The following is a 17184-nucleotide window of genomic DNA, read 5'->3' as shown; positions in this document are numbered from 1 at the left end:
GAGAAGTGTCAGCAGCATCTGTGCAATCCTGCAGCCATCCTAGAGAGGATAATCCCGGATACTGAAGCAGGCACCACACTGAACCACAAACACACACACACACACACACACACACACAAACACACTCAAACCCCCTTTAAAATGCTGCACTGTGTCACAAAGGTCTAGGCAGAGCTGCTGAGGTGGAGACATCACTGGCTGTAAGACCTGCTAACGCTTCAGGCGTCCTCCTAAGATGTCAACCCTGAACACCGTGGAAGGTTTGCAACGGGACAACACAGGAGGCAACCGCCGCCCCGCTACACCCCACCTCATCCTGAATAATTCACTGGGATGTTGTCATCTGTGGGAAGTTTGTTGCAGAAGCCCGGACCATATGGCAGACGGTGCGAGAGCCTGAGAAGCTGCAACTCTGTCTTCTGCTTCTAATGAGTGCAGGGACTAATTGAGGAGACAGCTTGTGCGACATCTTCACTTGTCCAGCTGCAGCAAACACAAACAAGAAGACGCACGCACCTTCCTGAATGCAAATACAGAAAGACAAAACAAAGATAAGGGAAATCCATCCCTGTGGCAGAATGTAAAATGTGCCATTTACAGTATTTCTGTCTTTTAAATCAGTATTCTTTTGCTCGTTTTAGCCTTTTAACTACAAAGCGTGCACAATAGGGGTGAGCGATATGGCAAAAATATCATATCACGACATATTTATTGACTATCGCGAGCGTACATGTATTTTTGAGACTAAGTGTGGCTGGACCACAGATCACTTGTTGTGAAAAACTGGACATTCTGAACTTTTCGTTCAATCTTTTCTCGGCATTCAGAATAGAGACGTGGAATAGCAGTGTTGGAGAAGTATTTTCGGCTGGGCAGCTCGTACCGGGGGTCAACTACTTTGAGCAGGCATTTGAACCTCTCGTTTTCTACTGTCTTGAACGGAACCATATCTTTTGCAAGATAAAAGGTAACTGTTTCTGTTACCTCTTTCTACCGCTCGCTTGAGTGCCTTTATCAAATGCGTGTGTTAATGTTGTCTGTTTGGGTCCAGCTGTTGCCTCTGGCTGCAGTGCTGCTGGCGATCCCCTCACTGTTTGGCTCTAAGCATACTGTTTAGGGTGCTTTCTCGTCAAGTGATTGAACAAGTTTGTCGTGTTGCTATCTTACATGCAAACTGGCTCTGTGCAAACTTTACAAATTACCTTTGTTTGTGCTTTGTCATTTGAGGAAAAGCCAAAACAATTCCGCACGCAGGCTCCGATGGGCTGGAAGTGGGTGGGACGCACAGGCAGCATTTGGCTACTAAGACCGGTTTAGGTGTTCAGGTTAGTGGTCACAGGACCATGTCCACGGCGGTGGTGGCAGCGGGGGTGGGAGGGGGTGGGGGGGGCTGCGGCGCATATTCGGAGATCAACTCCTCCGTTTGGCTTTCAGTGATGGCTCTGCATGCAGCACCGCTACACACACAAACAAGGAGGCAGGTAAGAAATTGTGTCACTGCACCTAATTCGCTATGATTGGTCAGTCAGGTTGACTACGTAATACGTCTGGTGCGTCAGTGCATCAGCATAGAACCGCAATTTATGTGACCTAAACGATCCATATGATCTCCTCACTTTGGCAGATCGTCTACACGTTTAAATCGTTCGCCCTCCAGGGAAGTGTTGGTTTCATTTACAGAACAGAAATAATCTTGCAGAGACATGAAACTTGGTACCTTTGCTAATGCAGCAGGGACTGTTTTGTATCCTCTCCTTTTCATTGCACTCAAGGATTCTCTGACTTTTTATTTAAATTATCGATTTAAAAAAGGCGACGAGCGACTCAAACATAAATGTCACCTTTTGATGCACCGTACCAGATTACAGCTTCCAGTCAGTTTGCATCTTTGAAAGGAGACACTGTCTAGTTTGCGTGCATGTTTCAAAAACTTGCCACTGGGACTGTAGCCTAAATTACCATCGCATTACAAAGTCAGTGTTTGTATTTGCTTCCTTGCACCATCCAGGCTTCTTTCATTTATTGAGTGATTGATTTAGAAGGGGTGGCGTGCAGCTCAAACATAAATGCCACCATTTGATACAGCTAACCAGAATATAGCTGCAAGCCATGTGTAGTCCCTGCAGGTCAGAACAGAAAATGATACAACAAACAGCAACAGAGTGGTAATAAAACACAAAATTATACAGAAAGGAAGAAACAACACAAAACTACACACAACAGCACCACCACTAACGTGTACTTGTCAGATAAATGAGTCATGAAAGCCATAGGATGGAATCTTAACATCAGTGAGTGCAGAGCTGAGCAGCTTTCAGTAGATTTTTTAGAAAGTTGGTTTTGAAAGTGCTGATAGAAGTGCAGCACCTCACACCATCAGGCAGCTCATGACTTGTTACACAGAAAGCTGATTCCCAAATGCAGCACAGAGGAAAAGAAGCTAAAATGATGTTCCTATACAACTAATTGAAGGAAAACATAGCTCCATATAGACTTATTTATACAAGAGATTAATGTCTCCAAACAAAAGCATTTTCCATTAGCATATTTAATTAGTTATTTGAGTTCAGGATGCGGGTTGACAGGATTAGTTACTGTCAGCAAATCGCATGAAAAGACAGATTAAAGGATCGAAAGCAGCTGTGCTACCTTTCTCTCAGTGTTCTAACTTCACTGCTATCTGTAGCCACGTTTAAACATTAGAAAAAGTCAATGCAAACAGCAACAACATCTCTCAATTTTGCACTTTTTACATTCTCTTGCGGTTTTTAACTTTTTTCAGAACTAAGGTAAAGAACTTCATGGAAGAAGAAAACACATTTTCTAAATAAGTCTTTATTATAAGGCCCTTTCTGTCCAATCGTTCTCTGCTCAAGTCCAGCCCACCCACTGAGCTACTTTGTAACTGAGGCAGCGTTCATTCATTCACGACATCGCTGCTACACCAGCCTCTACAGATCGGCAAATCTCCTCCTCCTCCCCAACTTCCTCTCTATTAAAAGTTCAATTTTATAACTCTGTTTGTTTCTTATATTGTGGACTGTGGAATGCAGATGGATCATAATTGTACCTTGAAACTATGCAAATGGTCCTAAAAAATGAGGACCATTTCAGTTGGTCTCCCTGTTTTTATGTTTATACTGTGTTCATTGAACTTTGTAAATCTCAGGCTCTGCCTCGGAGTTTGTGATCTTAGGGACTGTCTTTGTCATGCTTGTTCAGATTGTTCCAGAGCATCACTCGAGCAGACTCACCGCCAAACACAATGTGCATGTCATTCCAAAGTAAATGACTAAATCTGACAGTGTCCTGTCTGAACTAATGTAAATGATAACTTATCAGCTGTTTGTCAGAGTTTTTGGTAGCATGGTTTAGTTTTCTGCTTCTTCTACTCTCTTTATCACAGCCAGCAATAGCTCTGTCTTCTGATACCACTACACGTGTACTAGCGATTGTTTTACACTTGGGGATGCAAGGAACTCCAGAGCGAGCATAAATATCACATCGATTGGATTTACCCTGATAATGCATAGCAAGTCTTTACATAAAAGTCAGTCCACAAACTTGTTTACATGTTTTCATGTTGTGATGACACATGATGTGATTCTTTTTCTTGTGTTTTAACCAGTGACATGCAGTGAGGTTTCATCACAATCACATTTACAAATATATGCACTCTACAGAGTAGCTTATTTGCTATTTGATCAGCAGCAGTTAGGAGTGGACGATATGGCAAAAATATCATATCACAACTTTGTGATAAAATCGAAATCATGATTTTAAAATAAAAATCTTACATGTAATTTTGAGACTAATTTGCAAGTTTCTGGTCAGTGCAACCAAACCATTTCTGTATGTAAAGTGATTGAACAAGTTTGTCGTGTTGCCATCTGACATGCGAACCGTCTCTGTGCAAACTTTGCAAATTACCTTTTTTTGCGTATTGTCATTTCAAATCAAACCAAATCAAGTTTATTGTCATTTTGCTGTACATACACAGTAGTACAGGCAAGATGACAGAGCGTTTCTTCACGATCATTTAATTAGTAAGTTTTGCTGAATGACTGTCTGGGATAGACAAGACACTAAACGTTCATTCTCGCTGTCTCCTGAAGGGGTCACTGTGTCCATGCGTACTGTCATCATGTTGAACATGGCGAACCTCTTCAGGTCCTGGTAGGTCTTCATGGACACAAAGACACACGATGGTGTGACAATGGTGAAGCCGCAGATGCTGCCCAGAGCTAGCTGCCTGTCTGTCTGCATCCCCTCCAGCTGTATGTCCGTCTGGGATGTTGTCATGGAGCCATGTTTCTGTTAATGCAATCACACTGTGGTCCCTCCACTCTCTGCGGGTTTCTCTCAGCAAACATAGCTTGTCCAACTTGTTGTGGAGGGAGCGAACACTGGAGAGTAGGAGTCACGGCACTGCTGGTCTGGAGGGCTTAGCCTTTAGCCTAGCATGGATCCCAGCTCTTTTCCTCCTCCTTTGTTTACGTTCGTACCGCCTGTGCTTCCTTCTCTCTTGGGTAACTGCCGGCGTAGTCTCTGATCGGACTCTGTGTTGGCGTTGTATGTCCACATCACAACCGAGTGCTGCAGTTTTAGTGATGTTCATTGCCCTCATGTTCAGCAAAGTCTATCGGCTGTAAGTTTCGTGGAATGAACGTCTGGGATAGACAATTTGAGGAAAAGCCAAAAGAATTCCAAATAATGGAAGTGGAGTTATTTTCTAGCAACCAACTCCTCCGTTTGTCTTTCAGCCATGGCTCTCCATGCGGCACCGCAACACACACAAACAAGGAGGCAGGTAAGAAATTGCGTCACTGCACCTAATTCGCTATGATTGGTCGGTCAGTTTGACGACGTAATATGTCTGGTACGTCGGTGCATCAGCATAGAATTGCAATTTATAGAATGTGACCTAAACAATCCGTACGATCTTCTCACTTTGGCAGATCGTCTACATGTTCTAATCGTTCAACGATCTAATATCGTCACAGCGTGCACCCCCAGCAGCAGTTTACGAGTTATGTTTCCTGTCTGCATTCTTTACACATTCATACTGTAGCCCACAAACCGCACATTTCATTTAAGGAAAAAAACAAAAAAGACTGTCTTACGTTTGTTTATAAAAAAAGTCCATGCACTGCTGATTTTGGACAAAAATATCCGTTACTTTGAAAGTCCACTTTAGAAAATTGTTTAAACTGAGAAAGTCCCCCATGTTGAAAGTCAAACTGGGCGAGAGGGAAAAAAAACAAATGGATCGCTGCACTTGACTTGCTAACTGTATATCGGACCTAGTCTAGTTTGCAGTCACTTACTCTGCAGCCACAGAGTCACAAGAAGAATGACCGCGAGCGCCCCCTGCCATGAGGCAAGAGAACTGCCTGCCTCACCTAGAACCTTTTCTCAGCGATTTATGATCGCTCAGCACACGAAACACGTTACACACATACAGTTGGTAACAAAGAAACACTGTGCATTATTATATACATCAGCTGAACTATGGAAAATCAGTTCATATATTAAATGTGTTTGAACCATTTTATTTGCAACATTCAGACAGCAGCACGCTGTCACTGCATGGCAGCCAGTGCAGGTAGCGAGGGATTTCACAATCCAAGGTGAGGCTCAGCTCAGCTCGCTGCCTCACCAGCTTCTCTTCCAAGCATCTGAATGGGAAATTGAGAAAATTTAGCGATTTTGAATTTTAAGAATCATCAAAATTCATTTTTATAGTACAAATCACTGGATAAATATAACCCTTTAAATTATTTTATCATTAAATTTTTTTTCTTTCCATGACAGCCTCACCACCCCCCCCCCGACCGCATGTCACTGGTTTTAACAATGGAGTTCCAACCGTCTTCCTGTCTGTGTTGTGTGAGACTAATTTCAGTGGCGCATTAATCTAAATTTGGCGCTCTACTGAGTATTTGGGGCAGCAGGACAGTGTTGACAGTGAGGTTGAGTCAAAATAAACTGCAGCGAACAAGCATGTCACCAGTGCACCAGCGATGTTTGATGTGTTTTCAATATCTGAAAAGCACAATTGTTTCATAACTGTAACCAGCACATGACTCCATTGTTATATAAATGTGTTTTGCTAAACAAAATTCGCTAAATTCACATTTTCCAAAATGTAGTGCCAATTCAAGTGTTACAAAAGAGTCCTTGCGAACAACTGTAATTACAATCCAATATTAAGCTAATTTTCAATACAAAGAAACAGAATTTTATGTTCACACAGTGATGGATTGTGTATTTCTAACACCTCCGGAGTCTCTGCAGGTTGATTTTCACGCTCTAGTAGCATGAAGTTCAACCAGAAGCTGTGTGGAAGGCAGGAAATCAATTTGAAAAACTTGTGTTATGCTTCCAAAAATGGGTCTGCACTAACTGAACACACAGACATTATGTAGGCTAAAACGAGCGAAACCAAAGCTGCTCTGCACTTCATCAGAAAGCACAGCATTAGCTCTTCATTAAGAGCACAGTGATCTGTATAATCATGCTAATCAGCGGCTCATATTCTGAGGAGCTCTCCTAGAAATGAAAGGTTAAACCCCTCTAAGCCCACCTGTGCTTTCCTGCCTCTCCTGCTGCTGCTGAGCTCAGAGTGCTGCTCATTAAAATGGGGTCACCTCCAACTTTCTGCTGGTTTCTGTCTCTGCTGATTCTCACCTGCTTTCGTCTTACGAGCGCCTCTTTTCTTCTACCTGCCAACTGTCCTCCACGGTCTGTTTCATAAGGATTTGAACAAATACCTGAAAAGATAATGTGCTCTGAACACATAGGAACACCAGCCGAGTGTTTTCAATAACACTGCTGGCCTCTCCTCTGACTCTGCCTTCACAAAACACTTCTCGGTCTCAAATCCAACATAAAAACACATGCACTTTGCAATCATCCCGACTCATTCTATACAGCAGTACCAAGATAAACCTGTCTCTTAAAAAAAATAAATCCTTTTCACAAGCTTGCATCATATTTATTCATAAGATGCATAACTGGCAAAGATAAATGATGTTATTGTTGGAGATAATCTTATAATTTGACACTGAAATCTGAAACTGTACACCATTCAACAATAGAAGAGCTGAAGTTGTAAATGTTCTCAAACCTGCGTGCACAAAGGACGAGTTAACTTTTGAGATTTTTGTAAATAGCATGAAGCTGAACTCATTTGTTTTCATTACAAATGCATGAAGAGCCATTTTTTTCATGCAGCATGCAAACCCAGTGAGCTGTAATTGCTCTTTTCAGGGACTTCATTCTTTATTTTCAGTGCTGATTGTTGTTGTTTTTTTTGATTAACTGATAAGTTGTTTGGTCTAGAAAATATCAGAATGTGGTGAAAAATCCATTTGTCAAAGCCCAATATGACAGGTGACAACCAGAAAATATTCATATATGAGACACTGAAGATTTTTGTCTTAAAAATTACTCAAACTGGTTAATTTAATTTTTAAAATAGTTACCAATTGATTAGCCATTGCCACTATAGTTGATTTTTGTAGCTTTCCCAGTGTTCTATTTTGACTCCTCACAGTAGATGCAGTACAATGGCATTGTATCGACTGCAGATTCTCTTATTGAATCCAAACCTTTTCAGATTACTTCTAGATGTTTTGAGTTTGTCCTTGCTCATTTTACCTTCACAACATTTGCTCCACTACCGTGTCCAAGTCAAAACAACGCAGTGGAAGTAAAGTGAATTCTACTTTAGTATTCAACAAATATCAAACAAATGCACACGTGGACAAAATTGTTGGTACCTCTCAGTTAATGAAAGAAAAACCCACAATGGTCACAGAAATAACTTGAATCTAACAAAAGCAATAATAAATAAAAATTCTATGAAAATTAACCACTGGAAATCAGACATTGCTGTTGAACTGTGGTTTAACATAATTATTTCCAAAAAAGAAGTAAGGCTGTCACCAAACAGCATAGTGACTACTTGTAACCCTATAAATAGGTTAACTGACTGATTACAAGTTTGTAGACACCTGTGATGCCAATTAGAGGACACACCTTGATTGAACATGTCCCTATGGTCACATTATTTTCAGTCTTTTCTAGGGGTACCATCATTTTTGTCCAGGTCTGTTTCATGAGTTTATTTTTTAAAATAATTCTGTTGAACCGCGGTTCAAAAGCAATGTCTGATTTTCATTGGTTAATTTTCATAGAATTTTTATTTATTATTACTTTTGTCCGATTGAAGTTATTTCCGTGACAGTTGTGGGCTTTTCTTTGATTAACCAAGGGGTACCAACAGTTTTGTCCACGTGTGTAAATCATGTTTTGTTTGTTTGTTTTTTTTTTTTTATGACACACTTCAGGTGGTGAAATTGTTGTTGCACTGCTGCAGGTCACAGAATATTGAAGTTAAGTTCTACTTCAGAGTATTGCTTCCCTCAAGACCTTCTACAATTATGTCAACAAGCTCCATTTTAAATAGAAAATAAGTAGCAGTTCTGTCCTCTATTTATTGTTAAACCTCTAACAGTGATGGCTACATAGCTTTTATTCAGACTTACATTTCTGAGATGAAGGATAAATTATGCTTTGTATTGTGGTTAATCTAAGTATGACTGAAATATTGCTATATTTACCCAAATAACATTTATCCCAGAAATGATGCTTTAAAACCAGGAAAGGTCATCTTCTATCAGACTACATGTAATGTGTTTGATGAACCTCTATGGTTTTTGATATTGCATTGCTTTCAGTGTTTCCAGTCACTCACAAATGTGGGATTTATGTTGAGCTTTAAGGATATTATTTCAAATTTTATCTGAGAAAAGCCTTCAGTGATGAGAACGTTGTCCTCTGGGAAACTTTCCCAACAGAGCTTGCCTACAAATGTCCCACATCTTTGTCTTTTTTCCTAAAATAAGTGTTGGAAAAGGGGAGGTTTTCTTATAATCAGGGTCCTCTTTTATCTGGACCAGTATAGTATTCTGACAGACATGTGTGAGGCAGTTTTATACCACTTTGGGTATAAATCTGAATTTACTGTATACAGAATATTCCGTGTACGTAAATATGTTTTGGAACGTAACACAAGATCAGGCAGATAGTAGTTTCATGCTACTACTTCATAGTCTCTGCTGCTTTTGCTTTTCAAGCCTCCCTTAATGTCTCTTTTCCCCCAGCCTTACTTCCCCTCATTCAGTGTCTCTTTCTGATGTTTACTTGGCACAATATTCTCAAAAGTTTGGAGCCTGAGGATCGAGTTGTATAATAAGGCCGGGGTTATTCAACCAGAAGAAACAATCTCCTCTGTCTCCCCCTCAGTTCCATTTTTCTCTCCTCTCACTCACAAGTAATAGGAGAGGAGAAAAAAAAGAGAGAAGGAAGAGGAGGTTGCAGGGTGAAAGAGGACCGGAGGAGTGAAGTTAAGAGAAGAGGTGATGTGATGAGAGGAGAAAGGCGGATTACAAGATGGATGATCTTTTAAGGAGAGGACAGAAGAGGAGATCTATATTTTTTAAATTACGCGGACACGCCTCATTGATATTTCTACAACAAAAACAATGCCAGAGTGGGTCGATAAAAGAGCTGCATGTTGCTCTCTGGATTCAAACTGCAGTTGGCTTCGCTTCCCAGCTGGAGCTCTTGAATCTCTACTCAGCTGTCAAGCTGTCTTTCTAGCAGATTATCGCTCTCACCCCGAGAAATTAGACCACGCAGTGATCCAGCCTATCTTCATACACAGCCACAATCTGCGCATTAAAAAACAGCGGCACACACATGCATGCACACACACGTAACACGTAAACACACACAATCACAGGCCTGCTCGGTGACATTACATCTCTGCTGGGGGAGCTCATTAAACACAGACACCGACGGTGAGATGAAACCAGTGATGCGGCGCCTGATAGTCAGTGTGTGCGTGAATGCTTTAAAGATCGAACATTTGTAGTCGAACGCAGGGAGAGACAGTGTGACAAAGATTAACTAGAAGACTGAAGCCTGCTGGGAAATGATCACTGAATCCATGTGTGTGTGTGTGCGTGTGCGTGTGCGTGTGCGTGTGCGTGTGCGTGTGCATGTGCGTGCGTGTGTGTGTGTGTGTGTGTGTCTTTCTATGTTTGTGTGCAGGACGTTTCTTCATTGTGAGGACATTTTGGATGGTTTTCACAACTCTAACTGTCTAACCTCCAAGCCGTTTCTGGGTGTTTTTTTGCTCCTGTCACATTTTTAATCACTGTCAGCTTATTTTTTCCTGCAATATAAAGTCCTGCACTTCTGTGGAAACAGAACAACCATGGCAAAAGTAGAGAGAGCTCAGAAATGTTTCTGTGCAGTGGTAGCAGAATTTTGATGATTTATTTTACAAAAACAGTTTTTAAACAGTTTTTAAAAAGTGAGGTTTCAAATGTGTAAAAAGTTCCAGCTCCATATGCTATAGATATTTGACTATTTACATTTTCACAACTGCAAACCTTTTCACTTTACTCTGCACATCACCTTTAGAAAGATATTTCACCATGCTGAATGTATCTTCCATCAATTTGCTCCTCTGTTTACTGTTTCAGAGTCATGCTGTATCTATTTTATTGATCCAGTGTGTTTTATTTTCCTCTCAGTCTTTCTTGTCTCCTCTCTGGTCACTGCCTGAATTTTCAATTCTACTGAGAATATCAAATTATTTAGTTTTTTACATAGCTGGGATAGGCTCCAGCCCGCCCGCGACCCTCATGAGGATTAAGCGGTGTATATAGAGAATGAGACATTTAGAATAAGGTGATTTAGATGAAGTACCACACTTTAAAGTTTGTTTTTGGTCATTTTTCCAAATGGAACCTTGCGTCCTTACATGATATCACAGACTTGTGCATAAATAGCACGCCACATGTAACACATTTTGTGTGTCATTTCCACACTTTTTCAGCTTTTAACATGTCCTTTTCCAACACACCAGATGGTTAAGTTCAGGGGGGCATTTGTTGCAACTACATGGCAGACAACAAAATGCTAAATGACAGTATGGCATAACACATATGATTAGTTCAAGGACAGAATGTCGAAAAAGGTATAAATTCAACAATTCTTTCTGTTTTTACAATTTCTGACAATGATAAGAGTCATTTTGGTGTTTTTTCAGGGTTGGACTGTTGGAGGGTTCAAACTTGCAGGTTGATTTTTTTTTTCACTTCATTTACACTACTTTAGTAAGTTTGTTTGAAGTTAAAGCACAGTTTTATACGTTTAATAAGACATAAATGCAGAAATTCAGACGTAGGCTTTTTGAGGTCTTTTTCTCAAAATTTGTCACATAAGGCAGTCGTCTGCTAGATCGCTCTGTGCTATAGAAAGTGGTGGAGCAGCTGTGATTTAAAAAGTTGGTCCTTTTTTGCTTTTGCATTCACACAGTGTTCTTGTGTTTGTATTAAACATCCAAAACTAGTTGTGTTACATTATCATGTGTGATAATGAACTTTACTGAGTACTAAGATTTAACAAAATGTCCACTAACATTCTCAATTCTCTTGTTCTCCTCATATCACAAATTATTTGTGGATGGCTGATTTGTCCTCAACCTCGCCTGGTTCTGGTCTCTGTGAAACCCAGCAGGCTCATAATTAAAAAGCTGTGGTTTGTCATATAAGTATGAATATACATTCTGAACCTGTTCAGTTCAACCCACTCTTAGGATTCAGATATCTTACATCTAGCCAGGCTGTTCTCCCTTTAGAGACATTATGACCCAGTTGTGTATTTTGAGACAAATGAAACCACTCTGTTGTTATATTGCAGAGGAAGATGTGTTTTTTCAAAAATCTAATTTCTCTTCCTTTTTCCTACTCATTAATTCAAGGGGATGGCTAACCTGTAAGTTCCTTTAAGGTTATGATTACAACCGTGCTAATGTCTTTTTCCACATGCTGCAGGATTTAAGTCTAACTCTGCAGATAACTGTTCACTCTCAAACAAACAGATGAGGCATTTAAACTGCGACAAGGGTAAGTAGCTTCTACTCACAACTACAGACAGGGCAGCGTGCATGTGATTATTTGTCTGATGAGTGAATTACTAAAACACACAGCAGAGAAGTCTTCAGTGAAGTGAAGAAATTTTCTGGGACAAAGAGTCATATGAGGCAATGACAGGCTCAGAGATTTTTCATTGTGATGACAGTAATAATGTTTTATAAATCGAGCAAACATTAAACCAGCAGGCAACAGAGAAAGTAGAAACTTGAAATGTTTGTTTTCATTATTGTTTAATCTGTGGATTATCTTCTGAATGAATCATTTAGCAGTGGTGGAATAACTGAGTAATCAGATACTGTACTTGTACTGCACAAATATGAGTATTTCTATTTTATGTACTGTTTTTAAATGCTATGTTGTTTTTAAATGCTGTAAAGCACTTTGTGTTGCTGTACTGTATGACAAGTGCTATATATTTGATTTGATTTGATTATGCACCTTTTGATATTCTACTGTATTAGAGGTAAACTCTTTTTTTGTACTGCAAAAATTATAGCTTTACAATGTTACACCCAGCATCAGTGAAAACCAAACCTCAAATATGAAGATTCTGGAATTTATTTTTGCTATAGTTCACAAATGATTATGTGACTTTTATTAGACATGTGGTTCTCCTAGGAGGGTTAAAATAAAAATAAATAACTGCAATTAAATTCTGAGTTACTGTCACTCCAAACTATTCCTTAAGACATGCTGACCGACCACAGAAAACAACAACAAAGTGCAATAAAACAGACTTGATGAATAAATGATGAGGCGCGTGAAGCCTGCGACTGCAACGTCACTCAAATCTCCAGTGAATAGACAAAAACATCAGATCTGCGTGGAGCCATCAAACAGAGGTTTCTTATTTGGAGCATGTTTTTTCTACATAATTTTCCATCATTTGATGCATGCTCTTTTTAATGCTTCATGATGTTGCACTCCGTCCTGTAGCAGTTTAAAGGCCCTGACTGGTGAATAAAGCGTCTCCACCTCCTCATATTCACACTACATGCATTGCAGATTTTCTGGACATTCGGTTAAACAGGAAGCTGGAATGTGAGCTCAGATTATACGCAGTGACATCAGATTACATGCTGCATTGTTTCCTGACTGTCCCTCTGGTGTATGAAGCCATTTAAATCCAGCACAGGAACAGTGGAATCAGCTCCTGACAATGAAAGCTGCTTCACAGAGAGATAATTACTGAGTATAAATACACTAAGTGACTTATCTTCTAACCTGAATGACCACAGAGGTCATTAGTTCTTAATTCAGTTCAGTTCAGTTTTATTTACATGATTTACAGCATTAAGAGGTGCACACACAGGAAGATTTTTAACTGTCGGCTGCTGCAGGAGACGGCTGCCTCTCTCGTTGCTCCGCAGCACCGACCGTTTTTTTCCTTGTTTTTTTACAAGTTATATCTAATCTAATATAAGATACCAGCAGTGACGTGGTGACCTTAAGATGTCCATGAAATTTGGATATTTTTATCAATGACAGGTGACATAACTGTTCGTAAACTAATCTCAACTACGAGGCCATGAAATTGAGGTGACTACCAATAAGAGCGAAGGATGCTGCTGATGACACATAACATCAAAAGTTTCCAGAAATGGCGAAGGTCACAGAAGTTAATTTTACAGTGAATGGAAGAATAGTATTGTAATTTTAGGAATTCAGTTTTCTTCTTCCTTATTCCTTACATTATAAAGTTAGATTAAAATGTAGACTTTCCCAGCGGTCTCATGTTTTGATTTAGTTTGCATTTTATACATTAGCTACAACGCAAGTTTAACAATTCAGGCTTTCTTACTGTTAGCCGGATCAACAAAACCTAATACCCCAATTAGACCTGATGGGCATCACAACTGCTATCAGATTTTGCTGTTAACCTGACTTTCTTCACCAGGTTCTGTGTGCACTCATAAAATAAATTGTCGTTCACATGTTATGTGACTCTTCTGCTGCACAAAAGTGACTGATGACGTGCTGTCGGCTTCAGTCAAGAGGAACAGATTGTCACGGAGAGCTTTGAAGAATATATTCATTTCTTCCTGTAGAAAATGCTGGAACTATAAATGTTGCAAGAAAGGAATGCTGGTAGAAATTGTTAACGCTGTAAGTAAATGTACTTATTGTCTCACTTATTAAACATTAATGCCGGTTAACTGTAAACTTCATACATTTAAATATGATACTGATTCCCCCCCCCCCTCCATTTCTCTCTCTCTGTCCTATCAAATAAAGCCAAAAGGCAAAAAAAAAAGTCTTTAACAAAAACAAAAATGATACTGAAGAGGTCCATTGAGGTCCAAGTAAACATGGAAAAAACTTTTGGTTTTGTCTAAATCAAAAGAAAACTAATGTTATTGATTGAATATTTTCTGTAATAAATAACAATAGACTGGCCAGTTTTCTAATCTGTGTTCAGCTGCAGTAGAAGCAGCAAGCAGTTTAAGCAGACCAAACGTAAAAACAAATTTATATATTTTCTGCATCGCCAACTGAATGCATGTAGGTTCTTATGGCAATGCAACGTATAAAGTTAACCAGCTGTAACTGCACAGCTTCGTTCAGTGGGATTACTAATATACAGATCAACAGGTTTGCAGACTGAACACATTCCCTCAACTGAGAATCTGTATCGCTCATAGAGAATATTGTAAAGAAAAGAACTGGTGATGGAGAGACGCTTCATCCAGCCAATTTAAATCCCAAACTCTGAACAAAACCTCCTCCAGAACAGGTTAGCATCAGCAGGGCAGCATCAGTTACCATGGTGATCTAGCAGGTCAAAGGGACACACCTCTGGCTTTAAATGGTCTGCACTTATATAGCGCTTTTCTACCTTTGCGGCAATCAAAGTGCTTTACAATGTTTCTCATTCACCCATTCACACACACATTCATACACCAACGGCGACAGAGCTGCCATGCAAGGCGCTATTCTACCATTGGGAGCCATTTGGGGCTCAAGGACACTTTGGCATGTGGGGGGGAACCGGGGATCGAACTGCCAACCTTGCTATCAGTGTACAACCCGCTTTACCACCTGAGCCACAGCCGCTCAACATACCTCGGCAACCCAATAATCCTCAAGCACACCTTCAGCTCAATAGCTTCCTAAATGGTTAGTTTTGTTGGTTTTCAGATGCCAACAGTAGCGTCCTTGTTCGTCCGATGTTACCACTTGAACACCAAGTATTTTGTTTACACACATTTCTATGTTGTTATCATGAGCTTACGAGTTCCATTTGAAGACAGCAAAGGTCCAGGGTTTTCTCAACCCATCCATCCACCCCCACATCCTCGCAAAGCCAGCATTGTTGCCCTAAAATGACACCACTTCATTTCCTCCTTTGCTCTCATCCTAAGAAGAAACAGGCAGACTTCTCTGTTGCAGATTCTCAAATGTTTGTTTCCTCCTCTATAACAGTAAACTTAATGTCTTTCAGTTGTGAACAAAACAGGACATATGCAATGTTGAGCTGTGGGAAACACTGATTCACATTTTTCATCATTCTGATGCTTTATGGGTTAAACAACCAATCAATCAATCCAGAAAACAATCAACAGGGTAATCGACAATAAAAATAATCATTAGTCACAGCCGTGCCAAGTTCAAACTTGGCATAATCTGTACTGAGAAAATAATCATTTGTCAGGCCTTCTGTCCAATAAACACATAAAAATAATGTTCCAAAATAATACCATGGCTTGTTGTTTAAAAGCAAAGACAAACAGTCTATTTTGCCACACAGCATGCAGGACCTCACAGTGGTTTTTGAGACCGAGCAATGCTGACGTCCATGTTAGAGCTGGAAAATATTGGTCGAGAATAATCAGCGACTTTTTTGCTCGGGAAGCCTTCATGCTCACTGCTCATCAAGAAAAAAAAAGCCAAACATTTGTTGGCTAAACGTTCATGAATGTAAAGGTTTAACGCTTTTTTGTCTCATGTGGCAGTATTCTGAATATGTTTCCACTGTTAGTCTGCTGAAACAACCAACTGACTACATTTTTGTCTAATATTTCTATCACTTAATCCAGAGAGCATAGGGCCGGTTTTCCATTTAACATGTTGATGATAACCCTGACTACATCAGCAAGGTTGACTCCTAATAAGCCACAGAAGACATTTTCTGTTTCTAAGGACAGAGGTACCAAACAGATGTGAGTGCTGAGCCTCCACACCGCCTCCTGTCTCCATCTGCTTGCCTGCCTGTTTCAAACATCAACTTTCCTCATGCTGTCAGACTGGAGGAATCCCCCCCCTCCACGTCTCCGTCTCCCACTCTGTGCGTGGGAAACCGTCTCACTGCAGAGCTCTCTGACAGGAGATCTCTCTCTCTGCGTTCCTCTGCATCCACTGCTGCCTGATCGAGGCTCCCACGCACACGAGTGGGCTCCGGTCCACATGGACTCTCTGAGGAAGCGTGCGCAGTCCGGACTGCTGTGCCAAACTGGTTGGGGCTGCACGCACAGTAAACAGCCCGCAACAGCGTTTATTTCAAGACTTCAAAGGCAGCATGAGTCTCCCTATCTCTCCCCCCTCCTACGAGCAGGAGATGTCTCCCAACAAGACAGGGATGCCCACAAAGACGAGTAGGCTTCGCAGCGTTTATAAGCCAAGCTGATGCGTTTGGACCGCGGCCAAGACACGGTGGGTTCAGAGAGAAACCAAACACATGCAGCAGGAGACAGAATGAAGCTGTACCTCCACTGGATGCGCTGCTCCACAGCAGCCCTATCCACAGCACCGCGGGCAGGGTGGTCCGGAGTCGGTACCCGACCGAGCAGGCGGCCGGTGGCATGGCGACAAGAGCCGGTTCCGGAGGAGACGACAGATGCAGGAGCGGAGGTCCGGAGAGTGAGAGCGGCGGCGGGGTGTCGGTCAGTCGGTCAGGTGGAGCCGGTAATAACGGGAGACGGTCCGCATGTCAGAGCAGCATCCTCCAGACTGCAAGGAATCCTGCTTCTACCTCCGATCCGTCCTCCTCCTCTCCTCCGCGGACTCTTCTGTCCTCTCTCTCTCTCTCTCTCTCTCTCTCTCTCTCTCTCTCGCTCGCTCGCTCGCTCGCTCTTGCTCTCTCTCTCTCTTTCCCTCCCTCTCTATCACCGCCCGCCCCCTTCACACACAACCTGACCTTAATGATAATGAAACTTTTGCGGGGAGAGAG

General features: G+C 41.1%; 1 protein-coding gene across 1 annotated transcript in view; it reads right to left on the bottom strand.

The window, feature by feature from the left end:
* sez6l (seizure related 6 homolog (mouse)-like) overlaps positions 1 to 16982 on the bottom strand; it is a 125518-nt gene extending 108536 nt beyond the window's left edge. The window contains exon 1 of the mRNA XM_008280773.1: positions 16722 to 16982. Within this exon, the coding sequence (XP_008278995.1) occupies positions 16722 to 16818 (97 nt within the window). The 5' untranslated portion in view covers positions 16819 to 16982. The remainder of the gene's footprint in view (positions 1 to 16721) is intronic.
* Between the last annotated feature and the right edge of the window lie 202 nt (positions 16983 to 17184).

Source organism: Stegastes partitus, unplaced genomic scaffold, assembly GCF_000690725.1.
Source record: "Stegastes partitus isolate 25-593 unplaced genomic scaffold, Stegastes_partitus-1.0.2 Scaffold209, whole genome shotgun sequence".
Taxonomy (NCBI): domain Eukaryota; kingdom Metazoa; phylum Chordata; class Actinopteri; family Pomacentridae; genus Stegastes; species Stegastes partitus.
Note: the sequence above shows the minus strand (reverse complement) of the source record. Positions and strands in the feature narration are given on the sequence as shown.